This window comes from Aythya ferina (genome assembly GCF_964211825.1).
Source record: "Aythya ferina genome assembly, chromosome: 7".
In the NCBI taxonomy this organism is placed as follows: Eukaryota; Metazoa; Chordata; class Aves; order Anseriformes; family Anatidae; genus Aythya; species Aythya ferina.
In genome coordinates, this window is record NC_140302.1 from 2,828,969 (window position 1) to 2,852,123 (window position 23,155).

General features: G+C 44.4%; 1 protein-coding gene across 1 annotated transcript in view; it reads right to left on the reverse strand.

Moving 5' to 3' along the window:
* LOC311440067 (uncharacterized protein) overlaps positions 1-23,155 on the reverse strand; it is a 131,587-nt gene that overhangs the window by 74,057 nt on the left and 34,375 nt on the right. Inside the window, exon 8 of the mRNA XM_084526496.1 lies at positions 3,888-4,055. Coding sequence (XP_084382622.1) covers positions 3,888-4,055 — 168 coding nt within the window. The remainder of the gene's footprint in view (positions 1-3,887; positions 4,056-23,155) is intronic.

The window sequence follows — 23,155 nt, forward strand, 5'->3', positions numbered from 1 at the left end:
TCTATTCAGCCCTCATATGGCTGCACTTAACCTACTCTGTAAGCTCCCAGGTCAAAAGCAGTTGACTTGAGCCTCCAGAACATGAAAGGTTTCACGCACAAAAAATATTTTTCCAAACAGAGGTCGGTGGCACCAGCTCACCATCTCTCCTTCTAACAAAAGCTTTCTTCCTTAAAGTTTGCAAGAAGATGTGATCTATACCAGTCGCACCCAGAGAGCAACAGAAACTTACAGTGACCTTTCAGTCCCATGCACCTTGAATCATTTCTGTTATGAACAGCTAAGTGTTCTTCAGGCCCACTAGAACAGGGAAAGGAAGAAGAGCTAAGGAAAGCCTGGAGGCCTCCAGAACCTCAGCACAGAATCACAGAATGGTTTGGGTTGGAAGGGACCTTCAAAGATCATCTGATCCAACACCTCTGCCATAGGCAGGGACATCTTTCACTAGATCAAGTCTACTAGATCTAAGTCTACTCTCTTTTAGTTTACAACCATTACCCCTTGTCTTATTACTACATGCCCTTGTAAAAGGTCTCTCCATCTTTCTTATAAGCTCCCTTCAAGTACAGAAAACCTGCAGTGAAGTCTCCCCAGAGCCTTTGCTTTCCCAGGTTGAACAACTCCAGCTCTCTCAGCCTTTATTCATAGAGAGGAGCTACAGCCCTCTGATCATTTCTGTGGCTCTAACAGGTCCTAGTATTTCTTGTGTTGGGGGCCCCAGAGCTGGATGCAGTACTCCAGGTGGGGTCTCACAAGGGCAGGGCAGACAGGGAGAAAACATCTCCATCTCGCTTTCCATTCAGGTATTTCTAACCCTTGGTTATTGATACTAAACAAGCCCACAGATGCACTCAATAGTAACAAATCAGCAGCAGCTAATAAAATTAAACTAAGCCTGACAATATTGCTATGTTGAACAAAATAGATCCCTCCTTCAAACAGCAATGGCAACTGCATACAAAAGCAGCAGATGTGTGGTGACACAGACCTTCAGCTGGGAAGGCAAATTGGCAGGCCTTGGCAGGAGTTGTGTAAATTCTGTGGTTTGGTCCTGGAGGTTGTGGCTTCAGCCCCAGGTCCCAATTCCTTACCACAAACCACTGGAGACCTCTCTGAGTAAATGCAAGGCCAGCTTCTTCTCAGCGAGGCTCCATCAAATTGAAATATCATCCATGCAGAGGGGCCTCTGGCTGAAACATCCTGCTGTAGGCATGGTTATTGAACACAACAATAGGTAGGCATGAGCGGTCTCTGCGTGGATGGCTGAGATCTGGTTCATCTTAACCAGAGAGAACACCCCCACCACCTCCCATCTTTGGGATGCAGCCCGTCTTTGTCGGGTAGCCCCCTGGGAACGCAACTCAGCTGCTTGCTCTGAATCCGACACAGAGGACTGCGGATTACTCAGTATTGCCCAGATCCCAGGAGCACCCTAGGGACCTTAATCACAGCCCAAAGCCATGCTCCACTAGGCACTTTCCATGCACTGAGCAAAACACTTACGTGTCAGGAAGGCCTGCCCACTTGCAGTGGTACCAGCAGAGGCAGGTCCTTTTGAGCCACTCCATGCTCTGCGATGTGATTTCCAGCATCCAAGCGTTGCTAACGCAGCCTCTGGTTCTGAACACTGGGAATAAGGGCAACCTGCATGAGCATCAATGGTCAAAGCCACCCAACCCGTTGACACTGGAGCTAGGCAGATGAAAGTCACACGTGGGGCAGTCCCTGCTTTGCATTTCGGTGCAGATGTACACAGAGAAAGGAGTGGAGGCAGAGCTGAGACAGTGGGAAGCTTGGCGAGAAGGAGGGCGTCTGTTACTTGAAATCACTCTAAAGCACATTACAAATCTGTTAAATCATTGTGGGTTACCCTGTATTTCAGAGTAAATTAGTAACTTTTCAGAGGGAGTGAAGAAACTACCACTCCACTTTTAAATAATGAAAATGCTAAAAAACCTACACTTAACAGCTCTAAAACTGCAGCAAGTCACCCACCAACACCCACTCCTCTTGTCAGCAGGCTTTTTTCAGCTTTGCCTATTATTTGTGTCAAGCCAGAGATGTTTAATGTTTGCTGCCCTTATCTGCTTAACTTTCAGAAGCCCCAAATGTTACAATATGTACCTATGCCACTGACCTTTCTTCCCCCCAGCATTTTGATCTAAATAAGTAACAAACACAGAGTTTCCAAAATCATTTGGATTCACTGGCTCTGAGTGCATAGCTGTAAAAAATCTGCTTTAAGATTAACATCCAATTTTATTCATGCCTGAGGCTTCACCACAGCATCTATTTTTGTAAGATTAACAGCAAGATCCCAGTTCTCCAGAAATGTAAAGAGTAACAGCCAATTGTAAAAGGAGGCTGATATTTCCTAACTTGCCCTGCTCACATCCAGGAAGGTACATTTTCCTAGCCCTTCCAGCAGTGGGTGTAATTTCTACTTGCATTTTTGCACCCACAACACGCAGCTCGTGTATTAGTCCTTCTGCCTCCCATTAGCTGAAATGCATTTCTGACGAAACTGTGGGTGCCAAAAAATACTAACACAAATCTCACATGTGCTAAGTGTCCCCTGAAAGACAGCTTTTGCTCTGGAGGAGTTAAGAAACAGCCATCTTCCTGTACCTTGCACAAGAGCATTTTGGATCATCTAACTTGAAAATACAAGCATATAGCTTGATATTTCACTTGATATTTCAGCTAATCCATTTTAAGTGAATATACATGCAAACACTGATTTTTGAACATGGCAATCAGGGACAAATTGAAGGCGATTTTTAACTTTAACAGAAGAAAAGTTGCCTTAAATAGTGCCTTTGGTATCTGTCAATTAGAGCTATTGCATCGCTGTCAACTTGCACTCCTTCTTTAGTTCCAGCTTCGCTCCATCCTACACAGATCCGTACAAATCAATTGTCTCTTCCAAACATGCACTAACCACTGGAAAGCGAAATTAATAAAGTGCGAGAAAAGCTGATTCATAAAGCTGACATTCCTGAGCCCAACAACCCTGGGTTTCTCCCCTCCAGCTAGCTGTTTGAGATAGGCAGGCAAAGTGGTAAAAGATTATCAAATTGCAACTGTCACTCCTGACAAAATGCATCTGAATGCTGGAAGGAATTTTAGGTTTTAAGCTAAAACACTGCCCCAAAGGGTTCCTCAGAGCCTGTCAATATCTGTACCTTGGATGGAAAGCTACCACTGAGCGCAGTGTGTCCAACAGATAGAACCTGCCACGAAATGAAGTTCTTCATAAGAAAGCTCATCTCAGTCTTGGTTGGTAACAATAACAAGGAGACAAGATGAGACCATCAGTCTCAATTGTGAAGACAATGTTTTCCTCCCATATTATTCTGTCTGTCATGTTCCCTTCAGGTTCTAAAGGAAACCCTGTCTCATACATCATTATTTCCCACAAAGCTTGAAAGCCTTCAGGGGGGGTTTCTTCCTGCCCACTGTACCAGCCTTGATGTCTGAGTACCTTCAGAACAGTGACAGAGGCCTCTGCCAGCAATAAAGGGGAGCATCTGCATACCAATTAAACTGCTGAGCTCTGAAGAGTTAAAAAAAAAAAAAAAAAAAAAAAAAAAAAGCGGGGGGGGGAAAAGCCTTGAAAGTAAATCTGAGCCAAGTTCTAATTAATGCCCTAGGCCCCGATTCACCACAGCACTTACGCATGTAGTTAACTTTAAGCACATATTTAGTTCCATTGAAGTCAAAAGACAGCATCGAAGAGGCAAACTACATTAGCACAATTTAATACTCTTTGGGCTAATTAATTGGACGTAAAAATTAACTATGAGAATGGCATTCCTTATTTTCCTTGCTGTGATATTTTCGGATACGAATACTTGGATGGGGCTGGAATAAGCAAAAAGCGCTACCTTGGCTGGCTGCCGTGGGCTGCCGAGTCCTCCAGCTGTGAAGGCCAGTCCCAGGGAGCATCTACAGGGCCTGAGCCCTCTGCTCCCTGCAGGCTCAAGTCTGTATCCTCCACCTGGTGGAGGTGTGCAGGCACAAAAGACACAGTCCTTGTCCTGAGGAGCAGTAATCTACGAAATGAAAAGAACTGGCAACAGATCAGCAAATCCATCAGGCAGCGGATGGCACATCACAGACAGCTTTCCTTTTCTCTATAAAGAAGTACTTATTCACTGCTGTGCATCGATGTTGTTTGTGATTAGAGATGGTAAGGAAGGGCAGCAAACAGGGCTGGGTAAAGCAGGGAGGCTGAGGGCAGAAGAGAGTTTGGAGACAGAGCTGGTGAGGTTACTGAGAGGCACTGTCAGGCAGGGCTGCGGGGCCAGCAGCAGTGTTCACATCTAACAGGTAGGCAGACTGGAGCTAGCCCCAAATGTGGACAAGGGCTTAACTTTCCTCAATTTCGCAGGAGCAGGACTGAACCCTGCCAAAAGGGAGCCCACAGTGCAGTCTCCAAATAGCCAAATATTCCCAGGTACACCCAACCCTTTTCTCCACGTGGTAAGCACAGAATGGTGAACTGCTGCCAAAACTACACCAAAAATCTGCAGATTAGCTTTGGTCTGAATGTGGTCTCCAAGCTCAGTACAACCAACTTTTGAGCTCCAGCTGACTTCACAAGGGCAGGTGTACAACCAACCATTCTGTAACTCAGGATGCAAGGAGCAAACGTGGTCAATAAGGGTCTTCCTGCTGGAACTTCTGCAAAAATGAAGCCACAGAAAGTTTGCTGAAGTATCACTAAGGTTGTATGTGGACCTATAAAAGCTAGGAAATTGAGAGCAGGGAACATAAACTCCTGGCTGACAATACTTCTTTATCTCATCCATTAGGAAAACAAAAAGAATAAAAACAAACCCCCAAAATTAGAATGCCATGAGCGTAAAACAAAGTACCAGCGCGGCTTTTCAGATTAACTTTGAATTTCCTTGCTTTCATTGGTTTAAGAGCTCTATTGTTACTCTCTTGTTTCTTTAATTGCAGACACTAAAAATTCTTTTATCTTTCAAAGTCCTTAAAGTCTGTTATATAAATACGTAATTAAAGCCTCTTTCAACTGGGTATAATTTACTCTATAGTTTACAACAGCTGCACTAGAGCTATTACAGTTTATCATTTAAAAGCCTAATTAGGGGCTTCTTAATTAGCGGATCCTTCAGTCACTAGACTGTGACTGTGTAAAAGATGCTTGGCAGCTATCGCATGTTACAAATCTGCATGAAATGTTTGCCTGAAAACAGGGTATGTGCAAGTCCAGAACCACATTAACTGTCCCATTAGGTCAGCCCATCTGAGCGTGCAAACCTCCCCGCTAAATCCACCCTCTCATCTCGAAGCATCCAGCTTGCCTGCAGACATCCCTTCCCCTTGTGCACGTGTTGTGGGGAACCACCTGAGTATCGAGCCACGCGGGCCAGAGGAGACGTAGCTGAGGTGCAGAGGAGTGGCTAGCAGGGGCAAAGGACACAGCGCTCAGAGCAGCTCCGTGCCTCCCCTGCACGTCACGCACCTGAGCACGATTCCTGCTGCTGCCAACTTCCAGCCCAAGTTGAAAGCTGGAGTCTGGACTCCTCATACACCCAACCTGCAGGACAGTCCTGGAAGCCTGCTCCACTCTCCACCTGTTTCCTGCAGCCTTTCCCACAGCACCCCTAGGCCAGCTACCAGCCGAGCTGAGCTGAGCTGCTGTGCCAGTCCTTTGATGTGGTGACTCTCATGTTCAAACACAACCAGAAGAGATGGGCCCGTGCCCACTGACTGCTCGGGCTGGTTTCACATGGCTCGTCAAGCGCTTTCTCCAGTGAACGCGGCTCCTCGCTGCTGCTGCCCTGTGCTCAGGAGCCGTGCCACCGTGCGGAGTTCAGCGGGCAGCTCCTCCGCGGTGCCCAAAGCATCACTAGGAGGTGGAAGAGGATCCAGTTACTACCCCTCGTTTATAATTTCCAACACAGATTTCTCGTTAATCAGTACCAAATTAGCAGTCAGACACCGAGATTTTAATTGCAATCTTTGTCTGGGGTGGGCTGTAACTGACAGGGCTGTAACTCCCTCACCCTTTGCCCCCAGGTGGCGTGGTGCGGGGGGAGCAGTCAGCAGAGCCGTAGCTCATCTTGAGAGGAATCGCTCGCTGGAACGAGCTTGCACCAGCTCAGGGCTCCCTGACCCACCGCTCGGAGAGCAAAGGGCTGGGCCAGATCGCACTCTGGAGGGCTGGTGGGTTTTTGGGAAGTTTTCACCCACTCGTAACACAGCAGCTGTGTTACAGAGGGGCGGATTTGGGGCCTGCAGCATTTGAGAGCATTGCTTTAAACCATCCAGTGACAAAAATCAGGAGTTGTTATTGACTGCAGGATAATATAAATCAGCTATTGAAAACCTGTATCATTAGCGCTATTGCTTTCCAGTGGTGGATGGCTGCAGTAATGGATTGGCCTCTCCATCTTATCCTCCCACTGCAAAACAACATACACAGGGCTGATCAATAACCTGATCTAAGTTACTTGTAAACGTGTCAGGTGCAAATATCTCCCTTTCTCACAGGTTTTAGAAACCAGATACTTTTGCAAAATTTAGGCCAGGAAACAAATTGCTTTGGATAAATGGTTGTTATGGTGGAGAACAGCATAGCCAGATCCACCCACATTGTTACAAGGAATTTTTAAACAGACAGGGAATAACTTTATTATATGCATGTATTACTCTGTGGGGTCAATAGCTCAAGATGTTTGTTTGCAATAGGAAAAAAAATCCATTTGAAAAGCATTTTTGTAACATCCATGTTGCTGAGAAGCCTCTATTTGACAGGAAATAACTGGATTATTTCATCAGGAGGGTTTGCCACTAATTTCTGCAGCCGAAACCCTAAAACACCTCCAAAATCAATACCAAATTCCACTGCCATTACTAGTGCCAGGATTTCATCCTACTGTACCGCAACATACTACAGCATTGCCAACTCTGAAGTCAATGGAAAGCCCACAGGTCACAGCCTCACGGATAAGTGGAGAGGTTACAGAGGTGGTAAGGGCCTTCCCTGTATAAAGCTGGCACCACTTTTATTCCATCAGTGTGATTAAGGCATGTACACGTATTTCTTCCCTTTATGCTGCTCTACCTGTGCAGAGGGGATATATTAAAGATGATTATAAGGCAGGTCAGAGGCAGCTGAAGCACAGTTACACTGCAGTTTGCAGAGACCTCCACGGACACCCAAAGCAGCAGCCACGTGCTGCGTCCTGCTGCGGCACTTTGACCCCACGGCAGCCCTTTGGGGGAGACCAAGTGGTAGCCAGGGCTTTCTGAAAGGGGAGATGTCACCTTCAGAAAACCCCGGGGGCAAGCAGCCTACAGAATCAATGGAGAACTTTACGGGGACAACGTACTTCTTTGAGCTGGCGTTCCTGGAAAACTTTGCACCCCAAATTCCTGGAAATCCTTGCACCCTAAATCAAACACCCTTTTAAACTGGTCCTTGCTGTACAACCTTACAAAGCCCACATGATACCGCTGCCCACTTTCTTCAGTTTGGAGGTTAGGTGGCATCCAAAGTGATACCATGGAAAAGATTTTATCTGAATTCATTTTCCACTGACTTCTGTGACACAAGAGCACAGGTGGCCTTGCAGAAGAAGACGAGGCCACAGTAATGTAGAGGCTGGGTGCAGGTTGCCACAGCCATAAAGTGGAGATGAAGGCTGAAGACAGAGAAAATAACATTGTGCTGATGTGTTTTATTTCAATTACTTCCTCCCAATGTGCCTGCTGGCCCCAAGCAAGTACCGTGAACCTCCAAGCACCTGTGCAAAGCCAAACACCCTCCCAGCCTCAAGGCTGGCGGCTTACTTGCCTCAGTCCCAGAGCCGTCGCCTGAACCCTTGGGTGTTACAGCCCTCCAGGACTGACGAGGGGAGATTTATACTGCTCTAGATTCATTGTGCATGGAAGCAGCCCACACGCCCTTCGTTCCTTATGGATTTGAAAGATCCAGTGAACCAGGGACAGACTTGACCTCGTCTAGGTCATACGCACCTTAACCTGTATTCAAATGGGGAGACCCCCAAAAGAGGAAGAAATGGATCCCTCCGGTAATTAAGAGATCCCTTTTTAATGGGGCAAGATCCCAGATTACCATTTTGTACAGTTGCCTGTTGTTCTACTCCCCTTTTTTATGTTTTTGATAAATGAAAACACACCAGAAGAGTTCAGCATCTTCTTTCAAAACTTCTCTATTTCACTAACTTGTTCCAACCTCCATCACAGCTCTTCCCTTGTCAGCAACTGCACCACCACGATATACCTCTGCCCACGCACAAATGCACTGGTTGAAGGTATGAACTGGAATCTCTCCGTTAAAGGAACAAGCAGGCATCCCAGAGACTGACACAGCTGCTATTTGCATGTAAAAGAGCAAAAAAAGGTGCATGACTGAGCTCAAATTAGCATGAGCAAAGCCTCCCACCACATTTGCAAACTACAGCTTGCACAGTGGTGCTAATAGAGGTGCACGTTTTCCTCACAAAGAAAAATTTCTACCTCAGTGATAAGGAAACTTGGCTAACAGTGGTTCACAGAATTTAACATCTCATGAACTTTCGAATCCCCTTTTTTCATATAATTTACGGAGTGCTTGGAAAAGCGAAACACAGTGGATGCAGAGGGAGCTGGATACGCCCAGGTTCAGTTTGCTCTTCACTTCCAGCTAAATTCCTGAAGCCAGCTACATCAATGAGCCACATTTGCTAAGGCCTCCATTGCTTTTGTGCCGTGGGAGATCATTTATGCCCGCAAAATCTTGCTGAAGACGCGCCACTTCATAGACTATAAGATCTCTGGATTTTAACACAGCCTTTGTCCCTCTGAGGCCATGAACACACATTCATGATGTGCACACACCTACTGAGGCATAAAAGGATCAGTTGCTTCAGCAGGCTGTTTAAAAAACGTACCCGTATTAACTGTCCCCCAAACCAAACTGCAAATCGAGCCCTTGTTGCGGAGAAGTTGCGGGCTTATTACTTTATTGCCATACTTCTACAGAAGCTGTTGGAACAATTCAGTGCCTCCACTCTTGACACAGTAGCTTTGGCTCATCTGAGAGACTAGAAGGAACGGTAAATGCAGGCATTAATGGTAATAAAAATCAAAGCTAAGCTCTACATGAAGAGAAACAAATTCCAAAATGAAAAATTCGATTACACAGTACCTGTCTCCTGTCTTGCCTTCCTCATTAAACGTAGAAATTAACCCTGCCATTAAGTACTTTGATCAGGCTGTAAATAAACAGCTTATAATGGCATGAAATCCACCACAGCAAGCAGGCAAATGAACAAGGGGAGAAATACTGACATTTGGGGCTGCTGTCACACATCAAGTGCTCCTACTCCCTCGGGGCCAAACTGCTAGAGTAAATGGGGTTACGCCAAGGATGAATTGCTCCCTCCTGGTTTGTGCTACTTCTAGAAAGTTTGGGTAACAATATCTAAGAGGCTATCATCTGGAGATCAGTACCATCGGTTCGAGGTCTTTGAGAGATGTTTAAATGGGGCTGTTCTAACTGCTCCTAGGTTAAAACTCAGCATGGAAATTGCCAGCCCACGATGGAGCTGAAGCAGTTACGTGGTCAAATTGGTCCAGGTTTCCATTGCTCAGAAAAGAAGCATGGCACACTTTCGTGTACTCCAGCTCCAAACATTTGTCAATTGAATTTGGACTGCTTGCAGACCCTAATACATATCATAAGCAAGATTTCTGGGCAATTGAGTGTTGTTGTTTGTATTTCTTTTTTTCATTTGTTTGTTTGTTTGTCAGGATTTTGGAGTAGAATTTGCTTTCTTCCGGGATGTATTTAACTCTGTGTAACTCTACTTACTTGCCATGCTATCTAAATCCCCTGCACAACTGGATTGCTGCACAACCAGAGGTGGCCAGGCCAACAGCTCTGCCCCTGGCCTGCCACGAGTCCCTTACCATTCCTGAGCCCTGGTTTCAAGCAGCCATGTTTCCCCGTTGGCTTTTCGCACCTCTTTGCTCAGGAGACCCTCAGTGTCCTCAGATGGACTGAGGTTGGCCAGGTGCAACCTCTGCCCCCGAGCACCACCTGGGGGCACTCCGTTTTGTTTAGAAAGTACAGCTTAGATGCTCGCTCCTCTGGTCTCCTAACTGAGCTGCAATGGGATTTCTGGTGATTTGCCAAGCACAACAGACACAGATGTACGGGAGAAATCCTGACCCAAGCCAGGCAAAGGCAATTTCCCACTGTCTTCAAGGTAGCCAAGATTCTACCTTCAACATCCTAATAAAAGCTTGGAAAAACACTAAGCAACCCCACAGATTATTTTTTTCTTTATGCATCGCTAAACATACTGCAGAACAGACATTTTATTATTCCTAAAAGCACTAAAGACCAGCATCTCCCCTCCTTCTCACAATTCATTCCTTTATCCCATTGCTACAATCAGTTCCAGTACATTAGAGCAAGACATTGTTCAAAATTGCTATCACCACAAGTTAGAAAACACTCAGTCCTAGATCAAGACAGCTCAGACGAAACATCTCAGGTGCTGTGTAGCTTCCAAGCATACTGTTCTCACTCTATAAAACTGCATCTCTGCTCTTACTTAGACTCCATACACCAGCCGTGTGTACAAAAATGGTCCTTTCCCGACCCACAAATACTCACTTGCTCTTTTCTGTACGAAGTCATACAAAAAATACAACACAACCCCAGGATCGGCACACACAAGGCAAATAATCCTATGGTTTTGGACACACACAGAGGTGTTGACCCCAGCTGCAGTGGGGGTGGGCACTTTGAAATAAAGGTCTGTAAAGGTGAGGGGATGAGCAGTCACCCACTGCCTGGGCAAAGGTGGGGGAGCTCGCAGGAGGTGGGGCAGCGGGGAGGAAAGGCACTCCCAGCAGGCAGCTGGCAGGGGATGGAGCTAGCTGGAGGCAGCATTTCTACATCTGGCTCTAATGAACTTGACCAAACTCTTTCAGTGCATATGTAGCCCCTGATAATAAATCGGGTAAAATGTTTCTTTTGAATTTGCAGTTCCTGTTCAAATGCAGTAATTTAAGTATTGGCAGGTATTTTGCCTGCACTGAAAGTTGCAGGAAGGGTGTTCCCGAAATTTCTGGCAAACCTATAAGAGCCTAACAACCTAGGCTGCAAACGCACATTACATATACTAACTACCATATCATTATTATTTGACACTTTTACAATATGTCAGCTTCCCTTCTAAAAATAATTCACTATTAATAGCAATTTTATGTAACTAGCAGCATGCCAGGGATCTCTCACAGATCCCATCCCTGAACAGAGCATTCCCACATCCCCAGATTCAGCAAAGCAATCAAATCTCAGCTGCAGTGATTACATCTTCCAGTGATTACTCTTCCATTCACTTACTCACTAGCCTGAGGTTTGATCATGCTTCTGCTGAACCCCGTAACCAATCCAGCCTTCACTGGAAAACTACAACATGCAGAACAAATTAAGGACTCTATTCCTGATCAAGCAAGACATTTTCAAAGTGTGACTCACCTGTAAGCATATGCACTGCTTTAGCAATCGATGGCATCACCTAAGTGCAGAGTTAAGCACACGCTGCAGACACCCCCCTGACAGCCGGTTCCTCAACCTGGGAAAACTCCCTGGTGCAGCTCTGGAGCTCTAGGGTAAGCCACGAGTACCGTGCACTGAAACGCATCAGTCTGGAAACATGTGAACAAGAGGGGCAGAAGCAGGTAAAGTGGAACTGCTTTTCAAAACACACCTAATGGCTGTCGGGAGGCAAGGCTGGAACCTTGTTTCAGGCTTAGAAGTGAACTTGGGAAGGAAGGCAGCTGCTCAGGGACCCAGGATGTGTCACAGGAGCTCACTAAGGGCATGAGAAGAAGCTGGCCTACCTGAAAGGCTCTCAGGGAATGGTAAGAATCGTAGGTAAGATACACGAAGCTTTATGAATTCATGATTTCTTGATCGTGAGCTCATTGATTACATGATCAGGAGCTACACCGGAGGCACACCCTTGCAAGGAACTTGTTTGCAGTCCTCCCACTTGGAGCGGGGGCACAAGTATGGGCTTCCCTGTATGAGATGAAGTACGAACCCCAGGCACACATCTGAGAAGCTGGTATCTCAGTACACCCCTCGCATTCCCTTCAGGGAAAACTCCTCCAGACATCTGCGTATTTAACATGGGTCGCACATCCAGAAAACACTGCTTTCGTAGGTCCTGGCTTTCCTGACAGCAAGCTAGGGCTTGTGGCTAGGGGAACACAGGCCTACAGAAAAGCATGCTAAAGGCAGTTGCCTTCAGGAGGCAATAAATGTCAAGAGAGCAGTACATGAAGCATTTCCATACCTGAGTCAGAGAACAAAAGTGGAACAAGGTCTAACCCTTTTTCATATCTGCAGACCTCAAAGATGCTGTCAGGTAAAGAGCATGAGTCATGGGTACCTACAACATCCCTTCCCAGTAGCCTTTCTCCTGTCACTCAGCCACTGCTCCTCTTCTAAATAACCAGAAATTTGTGGAGAAATATTTTCTCCCTGTCCTATCTGCACATGCTCTCCAAAGACTGAACGGTAAAAAAAGCAGAAAGAAAAATACTACCACTTTCAGAGGTGTCCCCCCTTACAGAAGTCCTCACTTCATGAAAAGCATCACGGTGTAGCTGCTGCAACCACTTCCATGCAGAGCCATCCCTGCTGAGGTGCCTACTCAAAGACGCAGGAATCCTTTGGAAACGGGGTCTGGCTGCCCTCTCATTTTCCCTGCAGTCTGTATTTGCATTTAGCTCTTGTGTCTGCTGGTTGCTGGCTAGGAAGAGTTGATAATGACATGACACAGGCTTCTATCAAAATAAGGCAATTTTGCCTTTTGCAAGTATCTCCCTGTTCTCTTCTGCACCAAAGAGACTTCACTGCTGGTAACATGGGGCAGGTATCATGACTTCGAGAACAGAGTCACTGGGAATCAAGATGGTATTAAACCAGGCATGTTTGCTTCCAAGGTGTGAAAATGATTCCTTGCTTGGGCACTTGGTTTTCAAGTAAACAGCCTCGGGAGGCCAAGAACAAAGCAGAAACTGGTAATTCCTTTCTGCAGAATGGGATAAGAAAAAGCTGTGCCTCTAGAAAGGGATCACTTGATAACACTCTGCCTTCATTTCCAGTTGCTTAATAAGTTGAACATTTCAAAATCAAACAGGAAAAAAAAAAAAAGAGAAAAACTGTTGCAAAGGAACAGTTCTCAAAATCTTCCTGGATTACTTGAGAAGCACATATTAGTAAGTTGTATCAAATGACTATGATTGTGGTCTTTTCTTATGAACTGCTTCTGTTTCCCAAAATCACAACCACAAATGAGTGGAATAGTGGGAGTAACACACTGAAGTACTGAAGATAACACCGGAACAATTACTGTCGGCTGCTAACAGCCTCAATCAAATAAGCCTATGGCATGAGCCTTTCCTGTCCAGCCACTGCTACTGTCAGCATCAGCTCCTACAGAGCATCACATTACTATAGGAGATAGACAACTCTTCCCTCATCTGCCATTTAAATCCAGCTACAGACACAGGAACCAAAGTGAATCATTAAGAAAGTGTCGCTGCATGTGCCATGACCACTAGTGGTCACTTTGATGAGGTTTTTTGTTTATAAGATTTCCTCTGTATCAGGAGTCTGAACATCCCATCACTACATCTGCAGAGTCTGTTTCCCAGCAGAGAGGAAGCTTGTCTCTGCTCCCCAGAAACAGTTATAAGGCTGGTGGTATAAATAGAACAAACTGGTAATTAATGCATAGGAGAGTAAGTCTTGAAACAACTCCACCCTTCCCTGCTTTATCGTCATCACTAATTCAAAACACATTCAGGTAATTTTTGTCACTGATTCCAAGTTAAAAGAGAAATTAAAATATTTGCTGACCTGAAATTGCTGACACTTGGCTTTTAAAAAGTTCTCTGGAAGGCACGGGACATGCAAACTTGAGGAAAATTTCTTGTTGGGAAATCAGAGGAATGTTTTTCAAATATCTGGTGGTACAGAGGTGCACATGATTCTCCTGGGAAGGAGGTGAAAATGAATCAAACAGTTCCAGGAGCGGCAGACCGTTGCATCCAGGACCCTTATTCATCTGTGTCCAAAGGTTGGATTCCTTGGTACAAAGGAGGCACAAGCTGTGGCTGACATTTCCCTTTATTTGAGACTGTCGTGACATCTCCCTTTCAAGTGCCTCTCCTCTCCTGGGCCTCCTCTGCATTTCTTTCCTACCTCCACGCAGCTATTGCATTAATTTTGGTTAAAAAGGTGTTCCCAGCCCTCTGCCAAATGTTGATGAAACTAGTTGGGATAACCAAAGTTACACAGGAGGAAGGGCACACTTGCTCAACTGGACAGATTTCAGCTGTACAATTAGAAGTCCCCCAAACTGTTCAGCACCTGCTTTCTCTGTAAACACTCCAGAGGCAGCTCCTTCAAGCCGTCATGCAGAAACCACCACCCCTGCTAACTGAGGTTCATCACAATGCAGCAACAGCTCAAAAGTAAGGCACAGACACTTGCATATGGGCAAAGGCAGGGATGGCACTCCCATCCATCCTCCTTATGCAATATGCAAAACCCAACGAGCTGAGCTTCCCTAGTATGGCCAGCACATCAAATGAGATTTCAGTGTGGGCAAGCAGGAGGCCAGACACAAGTCTAGAAGTAAAGGGGTTTATTTCTTACTGACCAGCTTGATAGCAGAAGTGCCACGGTCATTCTTTCTAATTTCAGGGGCCTTTTAAATAAAGTTCCACTCCAGAAGCCAAGCATGAAAGGAGAGGAATGAAAACTCTGTGATAGATAAGATATTACAAGACACTGTCAGAATCTTGGTAGGAGAATGAAATAACACTCTGGATACTGTCATTGAAAACAATAATGAAAGAGTACACCATTTTCTTAACTGAAGTACTATCAAATCTATGTTACTGCCACACAACATATTTTTCCTCCAAAGGTGCCAATTTCAAGCTATGACTATTGATCTCTATCTAACACTCAAAATTAACTGCACTAGAAAGGGAAAGTGGCACCAAATCGTTTGAGAACATCAAACAGTAAAAAGCCAATGGGGTCAAATCAAGGTCAGAATTTGATGAGTAGGGTGTCAGAAATTTAATCCATTTTGTCTAAGATAATGTATAGAGCCAGTATTGTTTTTTCCCCCTTTCTTTTCTGTAATATTTTAAGCCAGCTTCTCTGAAAAATATCACAAAACCAGACCTCAACTTTTTCATGAACTTTTTTCCATGACTGGAGAGAGAGAAGATTAAACGGACTGAAACACAGATGGCAATTATGCCTCTGTTTATTTCCTAATGAGTCACACGATTATTTTTTGCCTTCTGCCACATCATTTCAGAATACAAGAAAACCTTATCTTGAAGGAGACATGCAGAGACAGAATAACACTGTTAAAAGTCCCAGTCCAACATTAAAAAAAATGTGCATTAAAAAAAAAAACAAACTTTTAACCATGAGTGAAGTTCCATTCACTTAAACTCACATCAGCAGCAGCAGGTAAATCTGTACCATCAGCTGGTGAACGTGGAGTCTGTCAGATTCAGCAGTGGTCTCATACTCAGAAGCTCTTATAGTGATGTTGCATTTATGTTTCGGCATTTGGAGAAAATTAAGGTCAGAACTATGGTCAGAAATGGCTTCCCTTTTGCCTCCCAGCACAGGCTGCAATGCCCATCCCCTCTAGCCACCCCCATTTTGGTTCATATCACCTCCTGCATGCCCAGAATATTCCCCAGCCTCGGAAACTTGACCAAACTCAGTCCCAGACTGAAATCTGGATCCATAAAGCCTGGCTACCTCCCACTATAGAGGCAACATAGCTATGAGCACACTGACCCACTGTTTGGGCTTTCAAACTTGGCTGTGGCCACTTTCTTTTAAAACCCAGGCTGAGTAACTGCTTTGACAGTGGTAACACCTTCTGCTTCTCGTATCACAGTCTAGTAATTAGTATGCTTGTGAAAGGAATCAGAGGATATGTATTCATCAGCTCAAATTCATGTCTCTCACCTCCCAAGGAGGTACCTTAACCACACGGCTTTGGATAGGGGATTCCCCTCTTATCCTACTGAAATCAGGCAAGAAATATTCAGGCTTTGATCCTAAAAGGGCTGAATCTTCAGCCCAGTGAATTGGACACGTGACTGGAAGAGGACTCTTTGTGTGTTTTAGCCAGTAACTGGGTGTGAATAACAAGGAACTGGATTTTGTCAGGAAGAGTCTGAGTGTGACCTCCCACTTCCTAGCAGAACACACAATATGCAAAACATTTTAAAGGGAGAGCAAGACACATACTCCTCTCTGAAACCAGCACAACCTCCGGGCTGGAACACACTGGCTTTCTGCAGTGGTACTCATCTCTCCTCAGGACATGGGTGGTGCTTCAGAAACACCCTTGCCTTCAGTTTATTTCTGTTTCCTGGCTCTAAAGGGTTCCCTGTTCAGCATCTGGGGATTCCTGCAAGCACTGGAGAGGCTTATCTATCCCAAGGAACTTCAAAGATACACACAACTGGCACAGCCAACATAGGGCACAGATAGGGTGAATAATTTGTTATAGGCTGAATTATTTGTTACCTCAGAAGGCTTCTGACAAACGGCAAAGCTGTTTTGGAACCCTGTAAATAGAACAGATTTTGGGATGGGGTGCTGAAGAGAACTGGTTTTAGTGAAACATTGGATTTTTACCAAAATGACCATTTTCATTCCAACCACCTGCTTCGCGTAGAAAATTGCACAGAAATTTCCAAAATTTGAAAAGAAATCCAACATCCCAGTGACTTATTGGAGTTATGGTCTGGATGTTATTTTCTTTTGTGGACCATTTCCTGCAACCGGACTTAATTTCCAACATGCATCATTGCCAGATGTTCCCGTGATGTATTGCAACAGCACAAGAAGATAGAAAACCATCATTCACATTAAAAAAGATCTGAGTTTAAGGAAGAATTAGAAAGTACCCAGCAGACAGGGAAGGGGAAGGATCTGTGGGTGCTGGGTGGGAAGAGTAAATATAAAAATTCTTAGTTCTGTTTTGATACTTTGCAACCATGGTACAGATCTACATGGCAGATCAGCAAGTCTCCAAGGTCTAAGAGAAAACTCTGCCAAGAGATGGTGTTTCTTTTCCTTTAATAAATAAATAAATAAATAAATAAATAAATAAATCTTGAAACAGCTTATTACTCGCTGTTGTACTGCATCTGAAACTTTCAGTTTCGTTACTTACTTATGTGACGTATATACCAAGTGGAGTGGGATCTTACTAAAATCTTCCAGGATGAAAACTGTCATGCTAGCCTGTCTGGACATTTTTTAGCAACCACAAAAATGGAATTAGATGTTGCTGCTATTCTGACACAAATAAATAGAAACAAATTAATTAAAACAACTACTTAAAAAACAAAACCAAAAAAAAAAAAACACCACCACAAAACAGGTGAACATTAGATAAAAACAAAGTTATTTTGAGATGGTGAAATGCTACAATATAGCTTATTGAGGTAAATCCATTAAAATTCCAAGCACTTTTAAACACATATTTAAAGCATGTATTGAAGTATATATTTGTTTGTCAAAGGATTATGTAGAAACTTCTTTGTAAGTAAGAACCTAAGTTAGCTTTCTAAATTAGAATGGAAACTATTCTCATAGACATAGTACAACAGTCATAGTACTGAGTTTTCTGCATATTAAGTTAAGACTTACTGAATTTTTGGTGTCTATTTAGTTACTTAGCTTACCTTAGACTTCTTTTTTAAAGTTTCACTCAAGTGAATTCAAAATCACTGATTTCTGACACTTTATTGCATAGCTAGGAGAAAGGACCATAGAGCTTGTGGCACAGCCTTAGAAAGAGATATTTGAGTTATTTTATACACATCTGTCTGCCCAAGAAAAGATTTTCTATTTGTTTTGGCATGGGCTTTTACACAGATACAGATATAGATATAGATATGGGTATATAGAGTCCTTTTTCCTGATTCCTAGTAGTTCTCCTAGCTTAGTTTCAACAGACATATTCCACAGAAAAAGTAAAGGTTACCAGTGTATTAATATTACTTCTCTACACTGCTGTATGTTTTCAATTAGGCTCACTCCCACAACGATTTCCATATCTAGCAACTTGTTCTTCTTATTTCTTGATAAGTGATGGCCCCTATCAGGAAGTCGGGGGCGAGTCTGCTACTGCTTTGAGTAAACAGCCTAAAGGTCATTTTAGATGTTGGCTTTTGACACTCTTGGTTCAATAGCCACCCACCACAGTTGTCACCAGTAAGCTTAAGTTAACCTCATGGAAAAATAGCCTTTCAGTGGGTCCTGTTGTCTCTTCAACAGAACAACTCACCGGTGGTCACTTAATAGTGGAACGAAGAAAATCCTATTAAGTTCCCCTCACAGAATTTGACAGAGGCATTTGGGCTGGGGTCATGATCCAAGTGCTCTAGGCTTTCCCTGAGGTCTGATAAGGTTATGGGAAAGTCTTTGAGTTAATAGGGTCTTTGAGTGGCAGTGTGTCCACATGGGTGCCACAGTTCTCCTAGCAAGTGCCCAAGGACCTCTTTAATGAGATTTCTCCTAGCAGAAAGAAAATGTGCAGAACGGATTCCGGCTACACACACACAACTGATTTCTGCAGGCATGGCTATGGACACCAGAATGTGAAGGCGTAAAACCCACAGCTAACACTGCACCCCCACACTGAATGCCCACCAGCACAGCTACCACCCGTACAATATTGTCCCCCCCAACCACACCCAGGCTCCTGCAGATCTTGTTTCTTTCCTATTGCTCCCGCAAGATTAATCAGGAGCAGGCACAACTTTGTAGAAATAAATGCAACTGCTGGAGTGTGTTGCCAGTTCACACCACCAGCGAGCCTCCATCAGGAAAAGGTCATTACACCACTGACACAACCAGCCACCTCTTCCCACACACCTCTTCAGCACGAAAGCAGGAAGAACCCAGCAGCCAGACCTAAAGATATTATCATCCTGCAAAAGGAGAAGTGTTGCATGACTACATCTAAGATCCAGAACAAAGGCCAAAGTACCCACAGGGCTGATACAGCAAATATGCTTTATACTGACACCCCCCCCCCCCCCCCCAGCATATTGAACAAGGGACACTGCTGTCAAAGATAAAATCCAGATTTCATTCCAAAATAATACCTAAGACACTTCCAAGAAATTTCCCACAAAGAAAGACTAATGTAGTCTCAAAATCAGGTAGCTCAGGCTTTTAGGCTCTCATTTTAGGCACCTGAAAATAAATATTTCAGAATTGGTGAAGCAGAACTCAGTGGCAAGGCATCTCAGATACACTTCATATTGTCCGGCTTGAAAACAGTAACTCCGGTAACTGAGGCACTCTTGGGTCTTGCAGTGTCAAACTGTACACCCTGCTGGAAGACCTGCTCTGTGTACACTTTACAAAAGTGGGGAAAAAAACAGCATAGCCCAAAACTTGTCCAGTTAGAGATCGGTCCGAGACTCTCCATACACCATGTTGACTGTCAGTACAAAAGGGATTCCCACAAGTAAGGGGCCAGGTTGTGCTGATAAACCATCGCCACTTTTCTATTAAGAGAGGTACAGGCTAGTACATGTGTTCCTAAATTTCTACATGAAGTGTATCTTGTACAATCTTTGTTTCACATCTGTGTAGCTCAAAAAAAAAACCAACAAAACACTCCAGAGCCATGAAGAACAGATGAGGGAAGAGAACAAAACTAAGAAACTAAGAATATTCTTCAAAGATGCTGCTCTCTTTTCAGAGCCAAACACCCAGCCTACTGCACCCACCAGCCCCTGTGCTTCACGACACACACAAAATAGTAGCTACCAGAACATCCTGTTCATTTCCATCGTGCTTTGTGGGACTCAGCTGTAGTCACCGTGACCTCCAGCGCCTCCTGCACATCCAGCATGGGATGTTCTGCTGCCCCTAGAGAGGAAATTTCTGTTTTTCACAAGTCATTCCTAGCACAACAATTCACTCAGGGTGGCATTACCACGTAGGTGCTAAGAGACAATAAACACTGAGGACACATCCCGTTGATACTGTTCTCTTTCCCTCCCTCCACTCCATGGCAAACAGAGCTCAAGGCTTCAGAGGCCTCCACAAACCCAATTTCCACAGACTCCTACATGATATTGTATAGCCAGTCATAGCTCTTTTCTCCAGACACAAGGCTCCATTTCCCAGCACATAGTTTTCACTGTGCACAAACAGACAACAGGGTGCATAAACTCCCTTTTTTGTGTTTGACATTATCATGCATATAAGAAAACCATCTGCAGTTTTCAGCTTCAGCTTTTGCTCCAAGTTGCAATCTTTCAGTTACTTTCCCAATATGCTTTCCAGCCCAGACTCTAGTTCAGTCTGCTCCCTACTCCAGTCACTCTCCTGCCCCAGTGAGCAACATTTGCTTTCTAGCCGAAAAATGTTAGTGCTTAACATCCCAGGATGCCGTACCACAAAGCAGGCTCCTTGAGTCCAATATTTACCCCAAAACGGTAGGTTTTTGGGTAAATACTGGACCATGATGGCTGCAGATCCACAGCACTGCTTGCTCACGAAGGGTAGAACGGTACAGCTGGGACTTCACTGCAGTCCAATACCACAACCTGTCATGTCTTCCTAGCTAAAGGAGTCTGGGTAGAGAAAACACAGGATGTATTTAAGCAATAATACCTTATGGGAACGTCTAGCAATGGCAAGTGTTCTGAGGAAGGCGTTGTGCCTCTGGCCCTTACCCTCACAAGTACTCCCAAGCTCACTGGAGTTAAAATAGCTGACTTAAAAGTCATAATTGCTATTCTAAGCAGTAAAACACAAAAATGTTTTTTTTAATGTACCTTTTAACATGCTGCAAAGTTAAACATGGCTTGCATGTTACCATGGATATAATTTCATGTTTATAAGACTGGTCTTTCCTGGCAGCTAAATGCCTGTACAGGAACAAATAGCAGAGCAGAATTTTGTTTGGCATTTTGCTCAGTTTATGATAACAGCTAACTACTCTTTTTCTATTAACAAGCTTTTGATTTTACTGGAGTTTCTGTAGGAACAGAGTTCTTGTCGTTGGCACTAAACACGCTGTGACTGATCCTCCAGCTAGGGTGAGCAGAGCCCTGAACTCAGTGGCAGTGTTCATGAGAATCAGGGCCATAGGTTCAAGTCCCAGCATGTGTACGTACTTGCCATGGCTGCCATCAGACAGTACGCAGTCCGTGCTTCATCTCTGCCTGATGAAGGGTCCGCTCCAAACCAGAGTGCAGAGGCTGAGCTAGAACTTTTACCAAAACCATGAGAAATTCTTACTAAACTCAGGCACAGTCAAGCTAGCTTGTCACCTGAGGAGAGGGATAATTTTATTCACCTAGGTCCCAGAAAAAATTACCCAGGGAAAATCTCCAAAATGGAATTGCTGCTTTCATATTAACTTGAAATCAGCTGCATTCAAGAAGAAAGGCTAATTGAGTAAGAACAAAATACATATTGATATAAAAGTAAATGTGGCCAGTTCAGAACAAGTCTAAGTGCCCCTCTCACTTCCAAGCTGAATTGTTTGTGCCCATAGCTATTTCAAAAAGTCTGCGTGTATTCCTAGCCCTACCAAACAATTTCTGTGGCAAAAGTTGCCTTGTCTTCAGTAGGACAAAATTTCACCCTTCAGTGAATAAACCCAGGAATAGCTTTTGGCTGCTGGTTGGCAATGTGTAGGATTGTCACAACTCAGCTGCTATTGCTAGGTTTGAAGAGAAGATGGAATTGCACAGACCAGTCTGGGGATTACACCACGTTATGTCCCTCCAAATCACGCAGCCAGAGTGTTTACCTGGGTCTGTGTGTTGCTGTCATGAAAAGTTCAGTACCTATTTCAGTATCAGATACGGATCAGTTAAACTTGGCTTCAGCTTTTGAAGTGGGCGGAGAGCATCACCACCCCTTTCCTGTACTGCAGTCTGCAACAAAATTGCATTTTACTCACAAACATATCTGTAGTTCTGTTGTGTTGACTTTTTTAACAAATAATCTCATTGGACAGACAGCACCAGCAAGTTTCTCCACTCGGTGGAGTGTCTTCACAGCCCTCCCACACAGTGAAAATGACTCAGACAAAACTACTAAATTTAGGGCATTGGTATTCTATGTGTTACGCTGGTGTTCATACAAGTAATGCCTTAAACAGTAAATTTCTGAATTAAGCATTCAAGCAATCTTTTCTGTGCTGCATCTGCCACTGAAACAGAACGGCGATGAAGGTGGGCTGTGGAGGAGGTTATTTGGATCGTGATTTGAGTTGTGTTTTGGCTAGAGCTAAATGTGAATTTGAGTGAGGGCTGCATGCACTTTTAGAATTATCTATTGACCTGACACTGTGATGTTTGATCTCAATTGATAAGATCGTGCAAGATTAGCTGCCCTTGGGAGATTCCCTTCATCTTGGGCAAGAGACTGCAGGTTTGACTCACACACGGGGATGATTTCTCTTAGGATGACTAGACCGATTCCCACTTCTCAACATTCACCTCACCCATCTGCCTGAGGCTCCCCTACTGCAAGTGTGGCTCATGAAGCAGCTGCTGAAATGCTGATTGCAACTGCATGCATTCAATTCAACTGGCACTTCTATAATTCAATATTAAATTACATAGAACCATCACAATTTTATAATTTGCAAATCACCCCCTGCTTCACAAGTAAATCAGCCATCCCTGTAGCAAGGGCAAGATCCTCTGGAAGAAAGCAGAGGTAGACAATTAAAGGTGAGAGGTTATGTGGCTATCACTCAGTCCGTGGCTCTGCAGTGAGACTGGCCACGCGGTCACCACCCAGGAAAAGGGACAGCAAGTCCCTGGCCACAGGGGCAGTAGGAGAAGCAAGGAGAGGGAAGGGAGGAGAAGAGAGAAAGAGGAGGAGGGCTAAAGCACCTACTCAGTTAAGGCAGTCTTTACTTGCCTAAAATTGCCAGTGAATTCAGGAGATCAAAGTCAGGCCTGAGCAGGACCAAGAGACAACACTCTCTCCAGGCTGACCACAAAACCTGCTGAAGCCTGCAACAAATGTCCATGGGTATCT